General features: G+C 46.0%; 1 protein-coding gene across 1 annotated transcript; it reads left to right on the top strand.

Moving 5' to 3' along the window:
* LOC138672494 (leukocyte cysteine proteinase inhibitor 1-like) lies at positions 1 to 19,578 on the top strand. The gene is made up of 3 exons (XM_069760517.1): positions 1 to 157; positions 10,611 to 10,712; positions 19,374 to 19,578. Exons 1-3 carry the CDS (start codon positions 80 to 82, stop codon positions 19,497 to 19,499), a joined length of 306 nt encoding a protein of 101 aa, XP_069616618.1. The 5' UTR covers positions 1 to 79; the 3' UTR covers positions 19,500 to 19,578.
* The last annotated feature ends 4,826 nt before the right edge of the window (positions 19,579 to 24,404 follow it).

The raw sequence follows: 24,404 nt of genomic DNA, 5'->3' as shown, positions 1-24,404 counted from the left end.
AGGATAAGTGGTCGGCTCCGTGGATATATAAGCAGGTGACTGCACTTTCTGGGTTCAGTCTGTAGAGCTCGCACTCAGGATGGATCCACAAGTTATGGTCGGTGGATTTGGCTCAGAAAAGCCGGCTAATGCAGAAGTACAAGCTGCCTGTAACAAGGTGAGTAACATCATGGCGTATTATCAGCTTCTTCTAAATTCTTCGACTTCTGACATCTCTGGATAAGAGACTGATAAAGGTTTTAGCAGCATGATTAATGTGAAATTATGTTTTATACTTGTGGTCTCCACTCCCTAAAGTTCTCTTTGGTCCATGTTTGTCCAGCAGCACGGATGAAGATAGATACATACGGGGGAAGAATGAAATGAAAAATAGAAATAACAGATTTTTAGGTGTTTGTGCACAGATAGAGCTAGACAGACAATGGATAGATATCCGTGAGATATATAGTGTCTTACCTGTGCAGTTTACTGTACGTGTATTAAGCTAATAAATGAAAAAATGACGTGGGGTCCCCTTTATTTTTGATAACCAGCCAAGGTAAAGCAGACAGGTGTGAGCTGATATTATCAGGCAGGGAAGGTCACTGGGTATTGGACCTTTCCCAGCCTAAAAATACCAGCCCGCAGCCGCCCCAGAAGTGGAGCATCACATTAAATTCTGGCGCTTTGCTATGTAAAAGAAAAGCTGGCACCGCTCATATGTAAAGAAATAATATTGATAACGGGGTGCCACCATTGCGCCCAGGTAAGTGCTAAAACAGACAAAGGAAAAAGAAGGTGCACACCAACGGTGCACACCACTAAATGAGGTGTGAAACAATCAGTGCAAACATTAAAAACATAAAAAGTGAAGCATAGTTGTGACTCACAGTAAGGCATGATGGTAAATACATAATTATAATAAAGGAACCCTCCAGGCCGGCGTTGGCAATGCTATAATGCACCAATTATATCGGAGCATATGCCAACAAAGGGACGATTCCAAATGCTGCCATATGATGTCTCAGCAGGTATATTGATATATGGATTAGCTTAAAAAAACTTGTGCCTAAGGGTATGCGAAATGGCCAATTATATGGACACAAATATGTTTAATGATTCCAAATAGATACTAAAAGGTAATATTTATCAAAAATTCTTTAAGGACTAGAACAATACCAAATTTCTATAAGACCATGATAACCTATGTGTCCTAGATATGATAGCATATGTGTTAAATCATGTTACATTTTCCCATACCTGTGAGTTATAGAGAATACATCACATCCCTGTAATAGGCCATTAAATAATCATATGCATGGAAACTAAATTTCACTCATCCCTGGTGACAGTTTGCCAAGATAAAAGGCAGGGTAACATAGTAACATAGTAACATAGTTAGTAAGGCCGAAAAAAGACATTTGTCCATCCAGTTCAGCCTATATTCCATCATAATAAATCCCCAGATCTACGTCCTTCTACAGAACCTAATAATTGTATGATACAATATTGTTCTGCTCCAGGAAGACATCCAGGCCTCTCTTGAACCCCTCGACTGAGTTCGCCATCACCACCTCCTCAGGCAAGCAATTCCAGATTCTCACTGCCCTAACAGTAAAGAATCCTCTTCTATGTTGGTGGAAAAACCTTCTCTCCTCCAGACGCAAAGAATGCCCCCTTGTGCCCGTATATATTGCTGGGTATATATTGCTGTCTTAAAGTTCTAATAAGTGAGAAAATGTTTAACTTATAAGAGCTAAAGAGCCCCCAACCTGGACCTGCCCCATCAACCTCCCCTATGCCATGGACTATAGCCCCCACCCTGGATCTGCCCCCATCCACCTCCCCTATGCCATGGACTATAGCCCCCACAATGGATCTGCCCCATCCACCTTCCCTACAGCTCCTACCCAACATCCCCACAGTCCCTATCCCTATTGCCTTTATACACTTGCTTTGGCAAAACTGATGTGTATTTGGTCCTGACAATAAAGCTTCTTTGAATCTTGAATCTTGAGAAGCCATGTGCCCAGAATAAGGACATGCTGCCCCAAGTATCCCAAGACAGATGATAGCAACCTATGTATCAGAGGAAACTATACTTACCCAGGCCAATGAGGGGTAGAAGATGTGCCACGTCCCAACACGTGTCGCTATGCCATATAACTTCGTCAGGGGAAGTGCACTTTGCCCACCTCTTCCAATTTCCCTGGTGCGGTAATGAGACTTGGAGTTGATGTCAGCTGTGAATTGTCCAAAAACACAGCTGACATCAAGCCCTGGGGTTAGTAATGGAGAGGGGTCTATCAGACATCAATCCCTGGGGTTAGTAATGGAGAGGGGTCTATCAGACATCAAGCCCTGGGGTTGGTAAGGGAGAGGGGTGTAACAGACATCAAGCCCTGGGGTTAGTAATGGAGAGGGGTCTATTAGACATCAAGCCCTGGGGTTACTAATGGAGAGGGGTCTATCAGACATCAAGCCCTGGGGTTAGTAATGGAGAGGGGTCAATCAGACATCAAGCCCTGGGGTTAGTAAGGGAGAGGGGTGTAACAGACATCAAGCCCTGGGGTTAGTAATGGAGAGGGGTCTGTCAGACATCAAGCCCTGGGGTTAGCAATGGAGAGGAGTCTATCAGACATCAAGCCCTGGGGTTAGCAATGGAGAGGAGTCTATCAGACATCAAGCCCTGGGGTTAGCAATGGAGAGGGGTCTATCAGACATCAAGCCCTGGGGTTAGCAATGGAGAGGGGTCAATCAGACATCAAGCTCTGGGGTTAGTAATGGAGAGAGGTCTGTCAGACATCAAGTCCTGGTGCTCGTAATGGAGAGGGGTCTGTCAGACATCAAGCCCTGGGGTTAGTAATGGAGAGGGGTCTGTCAAACATCAAGCCCTGGGGTTAGTAATGGAGAGGGGTCTGTCAAACATCAAGCCCTGGGGTTAGTAATGGAGAGGGGTCTATCAGACATCAAGCCCTGGGGTTAGTAATGGAGAGGGGCCTATCAGACATCAAGCCCTGGGGTTAGTAATGGAGACGGGTCTATCAGACATCAAGCCCTGGGGTTAGTAATGGAGAGGGGTCTGTCAAACATCAAGCCCTGGGGTTAGTAATGGAGAGGGGTCTGTCAAACATCAAGCCCTGGGGTTAGTAATGGAGAGGGGTCTATCAGACATCAAGCCCTGGGGTTAGTAATGGAGAGGGGTCTATCAGACATCAAGCCCTGGGGTTAGTAATGGAGAGGGGTCTATCAGACATCAAGCCCTGGGATTATTAATGGAAAGGAGTGCAAGACACCCTCATTACTAACTTAGTAATGAAAAATAAAAACACACACAGAAAAAAATACTTTATTTAAATAAACATTCCCCCACATTTTCCCTCGTTCATCACCACGTCCAAGTGAATCCAGTGAAGTCCATCTAATCCTCGGTGCACAGACTGTGGAGCCTTGTTCTGAAGCTTCTTAGTCTTTACAATGAGCCAGTGCCACATCATAGAAGACTGTTATTGTGTAGTTTGGTGCGGATCCTGCAGAAAATAAAAAAACTGAGTATTTCTGCACTGTATGACCACGGCCTTACAAACCAGAACCCAGATGTTGTATACTGACGCTACATAAAGATGAGAACGTTCTGGTGGCCCTGACTGTGAATGAAGAACAAAAAAATAATCCGCTGGTCCTAACAAGAGCCGGACACACAGATGACGTTGTATCGGCCCTGGGGGAACAAAAGCCACTGGGGACGCCCGAAGGTTAGAGAATCGCAGCCTCCTGTCCAGGTGTCAGGTACCATTGATCTGGACCCTGAACCAGAGTCAACGAATCCATCCGATCATCTCAGACACAGCGGACAGTCCAGGATTTGGGTCTACGTCCTGCAGTGTCAGGCGTCTGCTGGATGTCCCTCTACCACCGCCTCTCTGACAACTCCTCCTGCCGGGGGATAAATAAGTAGTAAATGGGCGTAGATCGTGGTGTGTCCAGGGGGCTGCATCATTCTTCACTCTTCCTGTTCTTCAGAGTTTGGAGCTACGGCCGAACCTCAGTGTAAAGTGGCTTTGGTTTAACCACAATCAGATCATATTTCATCTGCCGAGTCCGGTCCACCACCAGACATACGGCAAGACGTTCACACCCGTCCGCTCCTGCCCACCACCAGACATACGGCAAGACGTTCACACCCGTCCGCTCCTGTCCACCAGCAGACATACGGCGAGACGTTCACACCTGTCCGCTCCTGTCCACCAGCAGACATACGGCGAGACGTTCACACCCGTCCGCTCCTGTCCACCAGCAGACATACGGCGAGACGTTCACACCCGTCCGCTCCTGTCCACCAGCAGACATACGGCGAGACGTTCACACCCGTCCGCTCCTGTCCACCAGCAGACATACGGCGAGAAGTTCACACCCGTCCGCTCCTGTCCACCACCAGACATATGGCGAGACGTTCACACCCGTCCACTCCTGTCCACCAGCAGACATACGGCGAGAAGTTCACACCCGTCCGCTCCTGTCCACTACCAGACATACGGCGAGACGTTCACACCCGTCCGCTCCTGTCCACCAGCAGACATACGGCGAAACGTCCACACCCGTCCGCTCCTGTCCACCACCAGACATACGGCGAGAAGTTCACACCCGTCCACTCCTGTCCACCAGCAGACATACGGCGAGAAGTTCACACCCGTCCGCTCCTGTCCACTACCAGACATACGGCGAGACGTCCACACCCGTCCGCTCCTGTCCACCAGCAGACATACGGCGAGAAGTTCACACCCGTCCGCTCCTGTCCACTACCAGACAAACGGCGAGACGTTCACACCCGTCCACCAGCAGACATACGGCGAGACGTTCACACCCGTCCGCTCCTGTCCACCAGCAGACATAGGGCGAGACGTCCACACCCGTCCGCTCCTGTCCACCAGCAGACATACGGCGAGACGTTCACACCCGTCCGCTCCTGTCCACCAGCAGACATACGGCGAGACGTTCACACCCGTCCGCTCCTGTCCACCAGCAGACATACGGCGAGACGTCCACACCCGTCCGCTCCTGTCCACCAGCAGACATACGGCGAGACGTCCACACCCGTCCGCTCCTGTCTACCAGCAGACATACGGCGAGACGGTCACACCCGTCCGCTCCTGGCAGGGCCGGCGTCAGCACCCGGCACAGTGGGCAAATGCCGGGGCCCTGGGGAGAGAGGGGGGCCCACTCATGCTGTCATAGATACAGCTGGGAGAGCAGAGCAGGAGATAACATGCTCTCTCCGCCTATAAAGTCACTGCTGGCTGCGTTCTCTTAACCCCTATGTGCCAGCTCTGACACAAGCATCTTATCACTCAGTGAGTGCAGCCAGGCAGGCACACATAGGGGTTAAGAGAAGGCAGCCAGCGTGCAGCCGGGACCAGCTGCTTCGAAAGCATCACCAAACCAGGGATTCAAGCTTCAGGAGGCTAATTTGCATATTCCAGGTGCCTTCTGGGAGAAGCGAAGTCTCCCTAAGCTAGAAGATCGTTGGCTACAGCCGGGACCAGCTGCTTCGAAAGCATCACCAAACCAGGGATTCAAGCTTCTGGAGGCTAATTTGCATATTCCAGGTGCCTTCTGGGAGAAGCGAAGTCTCCCTAAGCTAGAAGATCGTTGGCTACATCCGGGACCAGCTGCTTCGAAAGCATCACCAAACCAGGGATTCAAGCTTCAGGAGGCTAATTTGCATATTCCAGGTGCCTTCTGGGAGAAGCGAAGTCTCCCTAAGCTAGAAGATCGTTGGCTACAGCCGGGACCAGCTGCTTCGAAAGCATCACCAAACCAGGGATTCAAGCTTCAGGAGGCTAATTTGCATATTCCAGGTGCCTTCTGGGAGAAGCGAAGTCTCCCTAAGCTAGAAGATCGTTGTGTACAGCCGGGACCAGCTGCTTCGAAAGCATCACCAAACCAGGGATTCAAGCTTCAGGAGGCTAATTTGCATATTCCAGGTGCCTTCTGGGAGAAGCGAAGTCTCCCTAAGCTAGAAGATCGTTGGGTACAGCCGGGACCAGCTGCTTCGAAAGCATCACCAAACCAGGGATTCAAGCTTCAGGAGGCTAATTGGCATATTCCAGAATTTTTGCCTGTAGGACATTATTGCAAGAGAGCTTGGCTGAGTAGATTACACAAGAAGGAAAACACACAGCAAGTCAGCAGGATCTAGGAGCAACATGGCAGATGTGACAACCTACATGGTGAGCTGCAGCATGTGCTACATGTTCACAGATCGACCAGAAGAAGAATCCAATTTCACCTGTCAGAAGTGTAGACTAGTGGCCCTTTTAGAAGAAAAGGTGCGGGGTCTGGAAGAAAGAATAGCAACTTTGAAACTCATCAAAGAGAATGAAGACTTTCTAGACAGAACAGAAGCATCTCTACTGGTCACAGAAGGTGAAAAAAGTGTCAGAGAACCTCCAAAAGCAGATGAGTGGAAGCATGTGACCAAAAGAAGCAAGAAGACCATGGAGAAATCACCAACCACACAACTGAAGAACCGATATCAAATCTTTGTAGAGGATGAAGATGGCACACCTAAGAATGAAGCAATACCAGCAAGCAAAAAAGAAAAGGGCACACAGCAACAAGTGACAGCAAAAAGTACAGCCAAGAAGCAACGAAGAGTGGTGGTGGTGGGAGACTCACTACTGAGAGGCACAGAAGCAGCCATCTGCAGACCGGACATAACTGCAAGAGAAGTATGCTGCCTTCCAGGTGCGATGATCAAGGATGTGACCGATAGGATACCAAAGCTCTTCAGCTCCAAGGACGTCTACCCATTTCTTCTGATACATGTTGGCACCAATGACACGGCAAGGAAGGACCTACCGACAATCTGCAAGGACTTTGAAGAGTTGGGGAAGAAAGTAAAGGAACTGGATGCACAGGTAGTTTTTTCTTCTATCCTTCCAGTAGACGGGCATGGCACCAGGAGATGGAACAGGATCCTTGATGCAAACAACTGGCTAAGACGATGGTGCAGACAACAAGGATTTGGATTCCTGGACCACGGTGTGAATTATTGGTATGATGGACTCCTCGCCAGAGACGGACTACACCTCAACAAACCTGGGAAACACACATTCGCCAGAAGACTCGCTACACTCATCAGGAGGGCGTTAAACTAGAAGAAGAGGGGACGGGAAGAAAAACATTAGACTCGAACAAAGACGACCCAGGAAAACATACTCTGAAGGGAGGTAAGAACATTTCTAAAACAATCCACAGTGAGGAGATTGGAACAAAACAAAATCCTCTAAACTGCATGCTCGCAAACGCCAGAAGCCTGACAAACAAGATGGAAGAACTAGAAGCAGAAATATCTACAGGTAACTTTGACATAATGGGAATAACCGAGACATGGTTAGATGAAAGCTATGACTGGGCAGTTAACTTACAGGGTTACAGTCTGTTTAGAAAGGATCGTAAAAATCGGAGAGGAGGAGGGGTTTGTCTCTATGTAAAGTCTTGTCTAAAGTCCACTTTAAGGGAGGATATTAGCGAAGGGAATGAGGATGTCGAGTCCATATGGGTTGAAATTCATGGAGGGAAAAATGGTAACAAAATTCTCATTGGGGTCTGTTACAAACCCCCAAATATAACAGAAAGCATGGAAAGTCTACTTCTAAAGCAGATAGATGAAGCTGCAACCCATAATGAGGTCCTGGTTATGGGGGACTTTAACTACCCGGATATTAACTGGGAAACAGAAACCTGTGAAACCCATAAAGGCAACAGGTTTCTGCTAATAACCAAGAAAAATTATCTTTCACAATTGGTGCAGAATCCAACCAGAGGAGCAGCACTTTTAGACCTAATACTATCTAATAGACCTGACAGAATAACAAATCTGCAGGTGGTCGGGCATCTAGGAAATAGCGACCACAATATTGTACAGTTTCACCTGTCTTTCACTAGGGGGACTTGTCAGGGAGTCACAAAAACATTGAACTTTAGGAAGGCAAAGTTTGAACAGCTTAGAGATGCCCTTAATCTGGTAGACTGGGACAATATCCTCAGAAATAAGAATACAGATAATAAATGGGAAATGTTTAAGAACATCCTAAATAGGCAGTGTAAGCGGTTTATACCTTGTGGGAATAAAAGGACTAGAAATAGGAAAAACCCAATGTGGCTAAACAAAGAAGTAAGACAGGCAATTAACAGTAAAAAGAAAGCATTTGCACTACTAAAGCAGGATGGCACCATTGAAGCTCTAAAAAACTATAGGGAGAAAAATACTTTATCTAAAAAACTAATTAAAGCTGCCAAAAAGGAAACAGAGAAGCACATTGCTAAGGAGAGTAAAACTAATCCCAAACTGTTCTTCAACTATATCAATAGTAAAAGAATAAAAACTGAAAATGTAGGCCCCTTAAAAAATAGTGAGGAAAGAATGGTTGTAGATGACGAGGAAAAAGCTAACATATTAAACACCTTCTTCTCCACGGTATTCACGGTGGAAAATGAAATGCTAGGTGAAATCCCAAGAAACAATGAAAACCCTATATTAAGGGTCACCAATCTAACCCAAGAAGAGGTGCGAAACCGGCTAAATAAGATTAAAATAGATAAATCTCCGGGTCCGGATGGCATACACCCACGAGTACTAAGAGAACTAAGTAATGTAATAGATAAACCATTATTTCTTATTTTTAGTGACTCTATAGCGACAGGGTCTGTTCCGCAGGACTGGCGCATAGCAAATGTGGTGCCAATATTCAAAAAGGGCTCTAAAAGTGAACCTGGAAATTATAGGCCAGTAAGTCTAACCTCTATTGTTGGTAAAATATTTGAAGGGTTTCTGAGGGATGTTATTCTGGATTATCTCAATGAGAATAACTGTTTAACTCCATATCAGCATGGGTTTATGAGAAATCGCTCCTGTCAAACCAATCTAATCAGTTTTTATGAAGAGGTAAGCTATAGGCTGGACCACGGTGAGTCATTGGACGTGGTATATCTCGATTTTTCCAAAGCGTTTGATACCGTGCCGCACAAGAGGTTGGTACACAAAATGAGAATGCTTGGTCTGGGGGAAAATGTGTGTAAATGGGTTAGTAACTGGCTTAGTGATAGAAAGCAGAGGGTGGTTATAAATGGTATAGTCTCTAACTGGGTCGCTGTGACCAGTGGGGTACCGCAGGGGTCAGTATTGGGACCTGTTCTCTTCAACATATTCATTAATGATCTGGTAGAAGGTTTACACAGTAAAATATCGATATTTGCAGATGATACAAAACTATGTAAAGCAGTTAATACAAGAGAAGATAGTATTCTGCTACAGATGGATCTGGATAAGTTGGAAACTTGGGCTGAAAGGTGGCAGATGAGGTTTAACAATGATAAATGTAAGGTTATACACATGGGAAGAGGGAATCAATATCACCATTACACACTGAACGGGAAACCACTGGGTAAATCTGACAGGGAGAAGGACTTGGGGATCCTAGTTAATGATAAGCTTACCTGGAGCAGCCAGTGCCAGGCAGCAGCTGCCAAGGCAAACAGGATCATGGGGTGCATTAAAAGAGGTCTGGATACACATGATGAGAGCATTATACTGCCTCTGTACAAATCCCTAGTTAGACCGCACATGGAGTACTGTGTCCAGTTTTGGGCACCGGTGCTCAGGAAGGATATAATGGAACTAGAGAGAGTACAAAGGAGGGCAACAAAATTAATAAAGGGGATGGGAGAACTACAATACCCAGATAGATTAGCGAAATTAGGATTATTTAGTCTAGAAAAAAGACGAATGAGGGGCGATCTAATAACCATGTATAAGTATATAAGGGGACAATACAAATATCTCGCTGAGGATCTGTTTATACCAAGGAAGGTGACGGGCACAAGGGGGCATTCTTTGCGTCTGGAGGAGAGAAGGTTTTTCCACCAACATAGAAGAGGATTCTTTACTGTTAGGGCAGTGAGAATCTGGAATTGCTTGCCTGAGGAGGTGGTGATGGCGAACTCAGTCGAGGGGTTCAAGAGAGGCCTGGATGTCTTCCTGGAGCAGAACAATATTGTATCATACAATTATTAGGTTCTGTAGAAGGATGTAGATCTGGGTATTTATTATGATGGAATATAGGCTGAACTGGATGGACAAATGTCTTTTTTCGGCCTTACTAACTATGTTACTATGTTACTATGTTACATTGTTTGTGGGGGGAGAGAGCAATTTCTCTGCTCTGATCTCCGCCCCTGGCTGGCTGCCTGCTGCTAAAGTTATAAGGCAGATTCAGGAGGAGCTCCTAGTCCTACCAGTGCATGAGTGAGTGGCGCTGCTATATACTATGTGGGCTGCGCTGCTATATACTACGTGGGCTGCTATATGCTACGTGGGCTGCTATATACTACATGGGCTGCTATATACTATGTGGGCAGTGTTATATACTACATGGCTGTGTTTATATGCGATCATGAATCGGGGTATGTGTTAAAGGGGGGGCCCACTGAGACTCTTTCGCCCGGGGCCCTCAAAAACCTGGAGCCGGCCCTGGCTCCTGGTGTCGGCGTCATTCACACAACACACCCTGCACATGTGGCTCCAGACAAACTAACAAGGTTTTCTATTCTTTTTTTCTTTTCGTCAGGTAAAAGCGCAGTTTCTAAAACAATCCGGGACAAATGCCACAAAGTTTGTGGCTCTGGTTTACAGAAGTCAAGTTGTGGCTGGAAAAAACTACTTAGTGAAGGTAAGTGATGTACAAAGCCGGGTCCTGGGGGTGATCAGTATCCAGCAGAGGGCGCTCTGGAATAATAGAGAAATCCACTACTAGGACAACCCCTTCTGGATCAAACTGTGTGGTGCTGATAAAATAACGCAGCCTATACTCACCTCCCGTGCCGGCGTCGTTCCCACGGTGATGGCACGTGGTCTCCTGGGGCTCTTGTGACACGTGACTGCAGCGCCCAATCAGCACTGGCGTCACTGTCCCCGCCTTCGGACAAATCGAACAGGAAGAGGAAGTCCGGACTGCTGCTGATCTCTCACTTCCTCTTCCTGTTCAATTCGGCTGGAGGCGGAGACAGTGACGCCAGTGCTGATTGGGTGCTGGAGTCACATGTCGCAACAACTGTATGGGAGACCGAGTGCCAACACCGAGGGAATGAGGCAGAAGGCAAGGGGTATGAGAAGGGGCACATTATGGGATGTCAGGATACATACAGACACGTGGGGTCACACTGATCACATTATGGGATGTCAGGATACATACAGACAGGTGGGGTCACACACTGATCACATTATGGGATGTCAGGATACATACAGACACATGGAGTCACACACTGATCACATTATGGGATGTCAGGATACGTACAGACAGGTGAGGTCACACTGATCACATTATGGGATGTCAGGATACATACAGACAGGTGGGTCACACACTGATCACATTATGGGATGTCAGGATACATACAGACAGGTGGGTCACACATTGATCACATTATGGGATGTCAGGATACATACAGACAGGTGGGGTCACACACTGATCACATTATGGGATGTCAGGATACATACAGACACGTGGGGTCACACACTGATCACATTATGGGATGTCAGGATACATACAGACACGTGGGGTCACACATTGATCACATTATGGGATGTCAGGATACATACAGACAGGTGGGTCACACATTGATCACATTATGGGATGTCAGGATACATACAGACACGTGGGGTCACACACTGATCACATTATGGGATGTCAGGATACATACAGACACGTGGGGTCACACACTGATCATATTATGGGATGTCAGGATACATACAGACACGTGGAGTCACACACTGATCACATTATGGGATGTCAGGATACGTACAGACAGGTGGGTCACACATTGATCACATTATGGGATGTCAGGATACATACAGACACGTGGGGTCACACTGATCACATTATGGGATGTCAGGATACATACAGACAGGTGGGGTCACACTGATCACATTATGGGATGTCAGGATACATACAGACACGTGGGGTCACACACTGATCACATTATGGGATGTCAGGATACATACAGACACATGGAGTCACACACTGATCACATTATGGGATGTCAGGATACGTACAGACAGGTGGGTCACACATTGATCACATTATGGGATGTCAGGATACATACAGACACGTGGAGTCACACACTGATCACATTATGGGATGTCAGGATACATACAGACACTGATCACATTATGGGATGTCAGGATACATACAGACACGTGGGGTCACACACTGATCACATTATGGGATGTCAGGATACATACAGACACATGGAGTCACACACTGATCACATTATGGGATGTCAGGATACGTACAGACAGGTGGGTCACACATTGATCACATTATGGGATGTCAGGATACATACAGACACGTGGGGTCACACAATGATCACATTATGGGATGTCAGGATACATACAGACACGTGGAGTCACACAATGATCACATTATGGGATGTCAGGATACATACAGACACGTGGGGTCACACTGATCACATTATGGGATGTCAGGATACATACAGACACGTGGGGTCACACTGATCACATTATGGGATGTCAGGATACATACAGACAGGTGGGTCACACATTGATCACATTATGGGATGTCAGGATACATACAGACACGTGGGGTCATACACTGATCACATTATGGGATGTCAGGATACATACAGACACGTGGAGTCACACACTGATCACATTATGGGATGTCAGGATACATACAGACACGTGGGGTCACACACTGATCACATTATGGGATGTCAGGATACGTACAGACAGGTGGGTCACACATTGATCACATTATGGGATGTCAGGATACATACAGACACTGATCACATTATGGGATGTCAGGATACATACAGACACGTGGGGTCACACACTGATCACATTATGGGATGTCAGGATACATACAGACACATGGAGTCACACACTGATCACATTATGGGATGTCAGGATACGTACAGACAGGTGGGTCACACATTGATCACATTATGGGATGTCAGGATACATACAGACACGTGGGGTCACACACTGATCACATTATGGGATGTCAGGATACATACAGACACGTGGGGTCACACACTGATTACATTATGGGATGTCAGGATACATACAGACATGTGCGGTCACACTGACCACATTATGGGATGTCAGGATACATACAGACAGGTGGGGTCACACACTGATCACATTATGGGATGTCAGGATACATACAGACACGTGGGGTCACACACTGATCACATTATGGGATGTCAGGATACATACAGACACATGGGGTCACACTGATCACATTATGGGATGTCAGGATACATACAGACACGTGGGGTCACACACTGATCACATTATGGGATGTCAGGATACATACAGACACGTGGAGTCACACACTGATCACATTATGGGATGTCAGGATACATACAGACACGTGGGGTCACACTGATCACATTATGGGATGTCAGGATACATACAGACACGTGGGGTCACACACTGATCACATTATGGGATGTCAGGATACATACAGACACGTGGGGTCACACACTGATCACATTATGGGATGTCAGGATACATACAGACACGTGGGGTCACACACTGATTACATTATGGGATGTCAGGATACATACAGACATGTGCGGTCACACTGACCACATTATGGGATGTCAGGATACATACAGACACGTGGGGTCACACACTGATTACATTATGGGATGTCAGGATACATACAGACACGTGGGTCACACTGATCACATTATGGGATGTCAGGATACATACAGACAGGTGGGGTCACACTGACCACATTATGGGATGTCAGGATACATACAGACACGTGGAGTCACACACTGATCACATTATGGGATGTCAGGATACATACAGACACGTGGAGTCACACACTGATCACATTATGGGATGTCAGGATACATACAGACACGTGGGGTCACACTGATCACATTATGGGATGTCATGATACATACAGACACGTGGGATCACACACTGATCACATTATGGGATGTCAGGATACATACAGACATGTGGGGTCACACATTGATCACATTATGGGATGTCAGGATACATACAGACAGGTGGGGTCACACCCTGATCACATTATGGGATGTCAGGATACATACAGACATGTGGGGTCACACATTGATCACATTATGGGATGTCAGGATACATACAGACACGTGGAGTCACACACTGATCACATTATGGGATGTCAGGATACATACAGACACGTGGGGTCACACACTGATCACATTATGGGATGTCAGGATACATACAGACATGTGGGGTCACACATTGATCACATTATGGGATGTCAGGATACATACAGACACGTGGAGTCACACACTGATCACATTATGGGATGTCAGGATACATACAGACACGTGGGGTCACACTGATCACATTATGGGATGTCATGATACATACAGACACGTGGGATCACACACTGATCACATTATGGGATGTCAGGATACATACAGACACGTGGGGTCACACTGATCACATTATGGGATGTCAGGATGCATACAGACACTGACCACATTATGGGATGTCAGGATACATACAGACAGGTGGGGTCACACACTGATCACATTATGGGATGTCAGGATACATACAGACAGGTGGGGTCATACACTGATCACATTATGGGATGTCAGGATACGTACAGACAGGTGGGGTCATACACTGATCACATTATGGGATGTCAGGATACATACAGACAGGTGGGGTCACACACTGATCACATTATGGGATGTCAGGATACGTACAGACAGGTGGGGTCATACACTGATCACATTATGGGATGTCAGGATACGTACAGACAGGTGGGGTCACACACTGATTACATTATGGGATGTCAGGACACATACAGACAGGTGGGGTCATACACTGATCACATTATGGGATGTCAGGATACATACAGACACGTGGGGTCACACAATGATCACATTATGGGATGTCAGGATACATACAGACAGGTGGGGTCACACACTGATCACATTATGGGATGTCAGGATACATACAGACAGGTGGGGTCACACACTGATCACATTATGGGATGTCAGGATACATACAGACAGGTGGGGTCACACACTGATCACATTATGGGATGTCAGGATACGTACAGACAGGTGGGGTCACACACTGATTACATTATGGGATGTCAGGACACATACAGACAGGTGGGGTCATACACTGATCACATTATGGGATGTCAGGATACATACAGACACGTGGGGTCACACAATGATCACATTATGGGATGTCAGGATACATACAGACACGTGGGATCACACACTGATTACATTATGGGATGTCAGGATACATACAGACACTGATCACATTATGGGATGTCAGGATACATACAGACACGTGGGGTCACACATTGATCACATTATGGGATGTCAGGATACATACAGACACGTGGGTCACACACTGATCACATTATGGGATGTCAGGATACATACAGACACGTGGGTCACACTGATCACATTATGGGATGTCAGGATACATACAGACACGTGGAGTCACACACTGATCACATTATGGGATGTCAGGATACATACAGACACGTGGGGTCACACTGATCACATTATGGGATGTCAGGATACATACAGACACGTGGAGTCACACACTGATCACATTATGGGATGTCAGGATACATACAGACACGTGGGGTCATACACTGATCACATTATGGGATGTCAGGATACATACAGACACGTGGGGTCACACAATGATCACATTATGGGATGTCAGGATACATACAGACACGTGGGATCACACACTGATTACATTATGGGATGTCAGGATACATACAGACACGTGGGGTCACACTGATCACATTATGGGATGTCAGGATACATACAGACACGTGGGGTCACACACTGATCACATTATGGGATGTCAGGATACATACAGACACGTGGGGTCACACACTGATCACATTATGGGATGTCAGGATACATACAGACACTGATCACATTATGGGATGTCAGGATACATACAGACACGTGGGGTCACACATTGATCACATTATGGGATGTCAGGATACATACAGACACGTGGGGTCACACACTGATCACATTATGGGATGTCAGGATACGTACAGACAGGTGGGTCACACATTGATCACATTATGGGATGTCAGGATACATACAGACACGTGGGGTCACACACTGATCACATTATGGGATGTCAGGATACATACAGACACGTGGGGTCACACTGATCACATTATGGGATGTCAGGATACATACAGACACGTGGGGTCACACACTGATCACATTATGGGATGTCAGGATACATACAGACACGTGGGGTCACACACTGATCACATTATGGGATGTCAGGATACATACAGACACGTGGGGTCACACACTGATCACATTATGGGATGTCAGGATACATACAGACACGTGGGGTCACACACTGATTACATTATGGGATGTCAGGATACATACAGACAGGTGGGGTCACACTGACCACATTATGGGATGTCAGGATACGTACAGACACGTGGGGTCACACATTGATCACATTATGGGATGTCAGGATACATACAGACACGTGGGGTCACACACTGATCACATTATGGGATGTCAGGATACATACAGACACGTGGGGTCACACACTGATCACATTATGGGATGTCAGGATACATACAGACACGTGGGGTCACACACTGATCACATTATGGGATGTCAGGATACATACAGACACGTGGGTCACACTGATCACATTATGGGATGTCAGGATACATACAGACAGGTGGGGTCACACTGACCACATTATGGGATGTCAGGATACATACACACACGTGGAGTCACACACTGATCACATTATGGGATGTCAGGATACATACAGACACGTGGAGTCACACATTGATCACATTATGGGATGTCAGGATACATACAGACAGGTGGGGTCACACCCTGATCACATTATGGGATGTCAGGATACATACAGACATGTGGGGTCACACATTGATCACATTATGGGATGTCAGGATACATACAGACACGTGGAGTCACACACTGATCACATTATGGGATGTCAGGATACATACAGACACGTGGGGTCACACTGATCACATTATGGGATGTCAGGATACATACAGACACGTGGGGTCACACTGATCACATTATGGGATGTCATGATACATACAGACACGTGGGATCACACACTGATCACATTATGGGATGTCAGGATACATACAGACACGTGGGGTCACACTGATCACATTATGGGATGTCAGGATGCATACAGACACTGACCACATTATGGGATGTCAGGATACATACAGACAGGTGGGGTCACACACTGATCACATTATGGGATGTCAGGATACATACAGACAGGTGGGGTCACACACTGATCACATTATGGGATGTCAGGATACGTACAGACAGGTGGGGTCATACACTGATCACATTATGGGATGTCAGGATACGTACAGACAGGTGGGGTCACACACTGATTACATTATGGGATGTCAGGACACATACAGACACGTGGGTCACACACTGATCACATTATGGGATGTCAGGATACATACAGACACGTGGGTCACACTGATCACATTATGGGATGTCAGGATACATACAGACACGTGGAGTCACACACTGATCACATTATGGGATGTCAGGATACATACAGACACGTGGGGTCACACTGATCACATTATGGGATGTCAGGGTACATACAGACACGTGGGGTCATACACTGATCACATTATGGGATGTCAGGATACATACAGACAGGTGGGGTCATACACTGATCACATTATGGGATGTCAGGATACATACAGACACGTGGGGTCACACAATGATCACATTATGGGATGTCAGGATACATACAGACACGTGGGATCACACACTGATTACATTATGGGATGTCAGGATACATACAGACACTGATCACATTATGGGATGTCAGGATACATACAGACACGTGGGGTCACACTGATCACATTATGGGATGTCAGGATACATACAGACACGTGGGGTCACACACTGATCACATTATGGGATGTCAGGATACATACAGACACGTGAGATCATACACTGATCACATTATGGGATGTCAGGATACATACAGACAGGTGGGGTCATACACTGATCACATTATGGGATGTCAGGATACATACAGACACGTGGGGTCACACAATGATCACATTATGGGATGTCAGGATACATACAGACACGTGGGATCACACACTGATTACATTATGGGATGTCAGGATACATACAGACACTGATCACATTATGGGATGTCAGGATACATACAGACACGTGGGGTCACACTGATCACATTATGGGATGTCAGGATACATACAGACACGTGAGATCATACACTGATCACATTATGGGATGTCAGGATACATACAGACAGGTGGGGTCATACACTGATCACATTATGGGATGTCAGGATACATACAGACACGTGAGATCATACACTGATCACATTATGGGATGTCAGGATACATACAGACAGGTGGGGTCATACACTGATCACATTATGGGATGTCAGGATACATACAGACACGTGGGGTCACACACTGATCACATTATGGGATGTCAGGATACATACAGACACGTGGGGTCACACACTGATCACATTATGGGATGTCAGGATGCATACAGACACGTGAGATCATACACTGATCACATTATGGGATGTCAGGATACATACAGACAGGTGGGGTCATACACTGATCACATTATGGGATGTCAGGATACATACAGACACGTGGGGTCACACTGATTACATTATGGGATGTCAGGATACATACAGACACGTGGAGTCACACACTGATCACATTATGGGATGTCAGGATACATACAGACACGTGGAGTCACACACTGATCACATTATGGGATGTCAGGATACATACAGACACGTGGGGTCACACACCGATCACATTATGGGATGTCAGCATACATACAGACACGTGGGGTCACACACTGATCACATTATGGGATGGCAGGATACATACAGACACGTGGAGTCACACACTGATCACATTATGGGATGTCAGGATACATACAGACACGTGGGGTCACACACCGATCACATTATGGGATGTCAGCATACATACAGACACGTGGGGTCACACACTGATCACATTATGGGATGGCAGGATACATACAGACACGTGGGGTCACACACTGATCACATTATGGGATGTCAGGATACATACAGACACGTGGGGTCACACACTGATCACATTATGGGATGTCAGGATACATACAGACATGTGAGGTCATACACTGATCACATTATGGGATGTCAGGATACTTTATACAAAGGTTTGAGCAGTGAGCGGAGGGCTCCCCGTGTAACGTGTCCGTCTGTGTCTCTGCAGGTCGATACTGGAGATCAGTTTTGTCATTTGAAAATATTTGTCCCTCTACCTCATACTGGAGAAGAACCACAACTATCAGGCTGGCAGTGCGGGAAAACTAAGAAAGAAGCCCTCACATTTTTTTAAAAGATGTATGCAGAATATATGTGGAGATCTTCCAGAATTCCTGCTCCGATGGGCAGAGTAATAAATAAATCTTCTCCTATCTCGGCTGAGTCTGTAATTGGTGAACTAATGATAAAGATGAAAGTAGGAGATCCGATATGTGAGACTGGACATAAGGCGCATTAACCCCTTCCTACCGCTGCCAATTTTGATGTTAATAACTGAGCCCAAATTTTCTAATCTGACGTGTCACTTCATGTCAGTGCGGGGAGCCTTTTTTCTGTCAAGGGCATTTGGATATTTATACCATCATTTGTGGCCATTCAAAATTATAAATGTCAAAGATCGCAGCCAAGGGGGTCATAACGGAACCCACCAGGTGTGATCTTTAGAGCGAACAGCTCTCTGCTGCCCCTATCATCAAGACAATTACACAATTGACCAACGAGCAATGGACGAGGCCGTAGGCTGTTTCCACTAATAGGTCAGTATCGTTAAACTAACAGTGAGTGTATGGTATATACAGTACACGTCTGATTCCAACACCTGGGATATGTGTCGATACCTTCACTGCTAGCTCCACAATAACCCAAGACTACTCACTGCCACCACCAGTCATTTATACAGGCTGACTGAAGGCCTAGTTCTGGTAGCGTATGGCTTTGGGGTACGGTTTATAGAACAATAGGAAGAGAACTATTACATTTTATATTTAATCCAAAACGATAGGCAGTGTTTATAAAAAAAATATATGAAAGATTTTGCAAAGGGGACAAAACAATGCAGCTGTCACGGTTCCACCCCTCAGGGTGTCTGGGATGCAGATACTGACTGGAGGCCTGGTTCTGGTAACGTATGGCTTTGGGGTGCGGTTTATAGAACAATAGGATGAGAACTATTACATTTTATATTTAATCCAAGACGATAGGCAGTGTTTATAAAAAAAAATATATGAAAGATTTTACAAAGGGGACAAAACAATGCAGCTGTCATGGTTTCACCTCTCAGGGTGTCTGGGATGCAGATACTGACAGCTCGGCCGTCCAATCTGTATAGGGGTGTGCTGAAGCTGTCAGCACTGTGATTGAGAGCTTGGCCATCCAATCTGGTACAGGGACATGCTGAGCCGTCAGTGTTTTGATTGACAGCTCGACTATCCAATCTGAAACTGTGAGGCATCGGCTGTCTCATGTGTTTACTATTCCACTTAATGGCCGTGCTTCTTAACTGAGCTGAGTTTCCCAGAACATTGCCGGAGGTACACTCATCTTGTGAGGTTTGCGCTCTCTGTGCCTGGTCTTCTATATGTTTGATCTGTTGCCTGACCTCGGACTTTGTTCTGACCATCCGCCTGATTAACCCCTTCAGCTCTGATCCGTTATCCTCCTGGTACTCTGACCTCAGAATGTTACCTGACTACGCTTTTGTCTCAACCTTCCGTTTATGGAAGAAAAAGAAAACAGAACATGCCCACAGAATGGGAACACCCGTAACAGGTGAAAAAAACCGTACTTTGTTATCCAAAAAATACAAAAAATTCACAATTCAAACAATTTTGAACAGGACACAGCAACAACAGTGTTAAAAACATTTAAACACCATGAAAGATGCATGTGCTCGTCATGCCTTGTGGTCATGGCAATGGGAACCCACAAAACGACCCCTCGCAGCAAAATGGTATAATATGGCTCACAAAAAGGATAGATCAGATGATAGCAATATAATCCTACACAAATGGTCCAAATACTCGGACCAAAAGATGTGGGAATCCTCAAAACCTGGACGAGCGAGCCAGCTGGCAATGGAACAGAAGGAAAGCACATGGTGGCTGCCATCTTGTCAGTGTCAGTCTGTCGTCAATGGTCAATAAAGTTAATTAGGAAAAAAGGGGCCACACAGAAATTGCGCATATACGACCAAAATGTCAATCATGAGGCTGAGATGCATCGGCAGTGGTTCCGATACACAGAAAATTTAGAAGAGTGTAAGGGAGTAAACACATGCACAAAAATGAAAAAAAAAATTATGATGAAAAATAAAATAACAGAAAATGCATATCAGCCTCATGTTTGACATGTTGGTCGTACATGCACAATTTCTGTGTGGCCCCTTTTTTCCCCAATTAACTTTATTGACCATTGACGACAGACTGACACTGACAAGATGGCAGCCACCATGTGCTTTCTTTCTGTTCCATTGCCGGCCGGCCGTCTCTTCCAAGAGACCAATTAAGCTGTTGCTACTTTTGCATACAGTATATACCTCATACTTCTGGGACACAGTACGCTATGTTCCCTGAAGAAGCCGCAGTCAGTGCGGCGATACGCGCGGGTGTCTATCCCACACTCTCGCCCCTCACAGCTACTATGGCTCCATCCAGGTCTTGAGGATTCCCACATCTTTTGGTCCGAGTATTTGGGTTTTTCTTACTATCAGAAAAGGAACGGCAACTCCCCTTTCTATTTCCAGTATGGTCCTGTGGATAAACACGGTTTTTCGTGTTTATTTGACCGTGCCTTGGTTTTGTGTAGCATTATATTGCTATCATCTGATCTATCTTTTTTGTGAGCCATATTATACCATTATGCTGCGAGGGGTCATTTTGTGGGTTCCCATTGCCGTTACCACAAGGCATGACGAGCACATGCATCTTTCATGGTTTATAACACTGTTGTTGCAGTGTCCTGTTCAAAATTGTTTGAATTGTGAATTTTTTGTATTTGTTGGATAATAAAGTACGTTTTTTACCTGTTACGGGTGTTCCCATTCTCTGGGCATGTTCTGTTCTCTTTTTCTTCCATACTATATTTCACATCCAGGGCCGTATTTCAAGTTTCTGCCGCCCTAGGCACTTTTCGTGCTGCTTCCCCCTCCACCCTCTTTGGTGAGTATGACTAATGTAGACACTATCGGCAGTGACTTAGGGTACCGTCACACTATACGATTTACCTACGATCACGACCAGCGATATGACCTGGCCGTGATCGTAGGTAAATCGTAGTGTGGTCGCTGGGGAGCTGTCACACAGACAGCTCTCCAGCGACCAACGATGCCGAGGTCCCTGGGTAACCAGGGTAAACATCGGGTAACTAAGCGCAGGACCGCGCTTAGTAACCCGATGTTTACCCTGGTTACAAGCGTAAAACTAAAAAAAAACAAACAGCACATACTTACATTCTGGTGTCCGTCAGGTCCCTTGCCGTCTGCTTCCCGCACTCACTGACTGCCGGCCGTAAAGTGAAAGTGAAAGCACAGCCGCTGTGCTCTGCTTTCACTTTACGGCCGGCAGTCAGTCAGTGCGGGAAGCAGACGGCAAGGGACCCGACGGACACCAGAATGTAAGTATGTACTGTTTGTTTTTTTTTAGTTTTACGCTTGTAACCAGGGTAAACATCGGGTTACTAAGCGCGGTCCTGCGCTTAGTTACCCGATGTTTACCCTGGTTACAAGCGAACGCATCGCTGGATTGCATCGCTAGATCGGTGTCACACACACCGATCTAGCGATGACAGCGGGAGATCCAGCGATGAAAGAAAGTTCTAAACGATCTGCTACGACGTACGATTCTCAGCAGGATCCCTGATCGCTGCTGCGTGTCAGACACAGCGATATCGTAACGATATCGCTGGAACGTCACGAATCGTACCGTCGTAGCGATCGAAATGGTATAGTGTGACGGTACCCTTAGGCTACTTTCACGTCAGCGATTTTTGACATTTGCAGCAGATCCGGCAGTTTTTCCGCATCCGTAACGGATCACTTACGGCAACACTGCGTTCGGCCTCATTCATTCCCTATGGGACTTGCGGTTTTGCTGTGATCCAGCAAATGCGGTACTTGCAGCAACAGAAAAAAAAACGCTGCTGGCGCTGTTTTTTTGTCTCACTGCAAGAGCCGCAGATGTCCGCAAATCGCGTAGGGAATGAATGAGGCTGAACCTATGTATATGCCCATGTAGCTCTTTCAAAGACTATTCCAAGAATATTTTTTACATGTTCAGTCCATTCATCTGAAATCGATTTGCATACATATGCAAATGAGGGAGTAGATCAGTTACTCCAGCTCTATACCCGCTCACTGCCACCTCTTCCTGATCGACTTGCAGCTCTTTTTTTTTCCAGAAGGAAATCCAGCATAGAGGCTGTCAGTGATAGAGCTGGAGTGACAGAGGGTTACGATCCACCTTAGTGGTTAGGCATTATTTATATATCAATTGAAATGCTGATTTGGCCCATTATACTGATTACAATGATACCTGGCGATGAAATACGTCTAGTGGTTGTTTAACTCAAAACTGAAGATAAAGATTACCGATATGCTCCTGCTGTGTGGTGGCTTCATGTGGTGCTCTGATTGGCTATTCAACTGTATGGCTTCTGACAGGTCACTGAATATTTTATATATTAATTGAATTATTTTATTTGGTATACATTTATTTAAAAAAAAAAAAATATATATATATGTCTCAAAATGGCGATCCAATAGATGCTACTGCGCCAGCACGCCATTTTGCTAGAGAGAGAGAAAAAAAAATCCTCCACCAAGATGGCGCCGCCTGCGTAGTAGCATCTATTGGATCGTCGCTAGCTGCTACTGCGCAGGTGTCGCCATTTTTATACAGATTTTATACCAGCAAATAAAAGAAATTCACATTATACGTGCAATCATGCTGCAGTGCAGGCGCCTGCCTGCTGAAGGTAATTTATTTTAATCTTTTAATATATATAATTTCAGGATGTAAACCAGGGGGCAGGTCAGTGAGGGATCAGTGACCTGTCAGAAGCCATACTGGTGAATACATAAGCAGAGGACCCCATGAAGACCCCCCACCCCACAGACCGCCCCGGAGCACGGGCATCTCACTAACTGAAAATAAAGATTAAACAACAACCACAAGACGGATTTCATCAACCGAGCTGCCATTTT

Source organism: Ranitomeya imitator, chromosome 3 (genome assembly GCF_032444005.1).
Source record: "Ranitomeya imitator isolate aRanImi1 chromosome 3, aRanImi1.pri, whole genome shotgun sequence".
Taxonomy (NCBI): domain Eukaryota; kingdom Metazoa; phylum Chordata; class Amphibia; order Anura; family Dendrobatidae; genus Ranitomeya; species Ranitomeya imitator.
The sequence above is the reverse complement of the archived record's forward strand: the minus strand, read 5'-3'. Positions and strand labels throughout refer to the sequence as shown.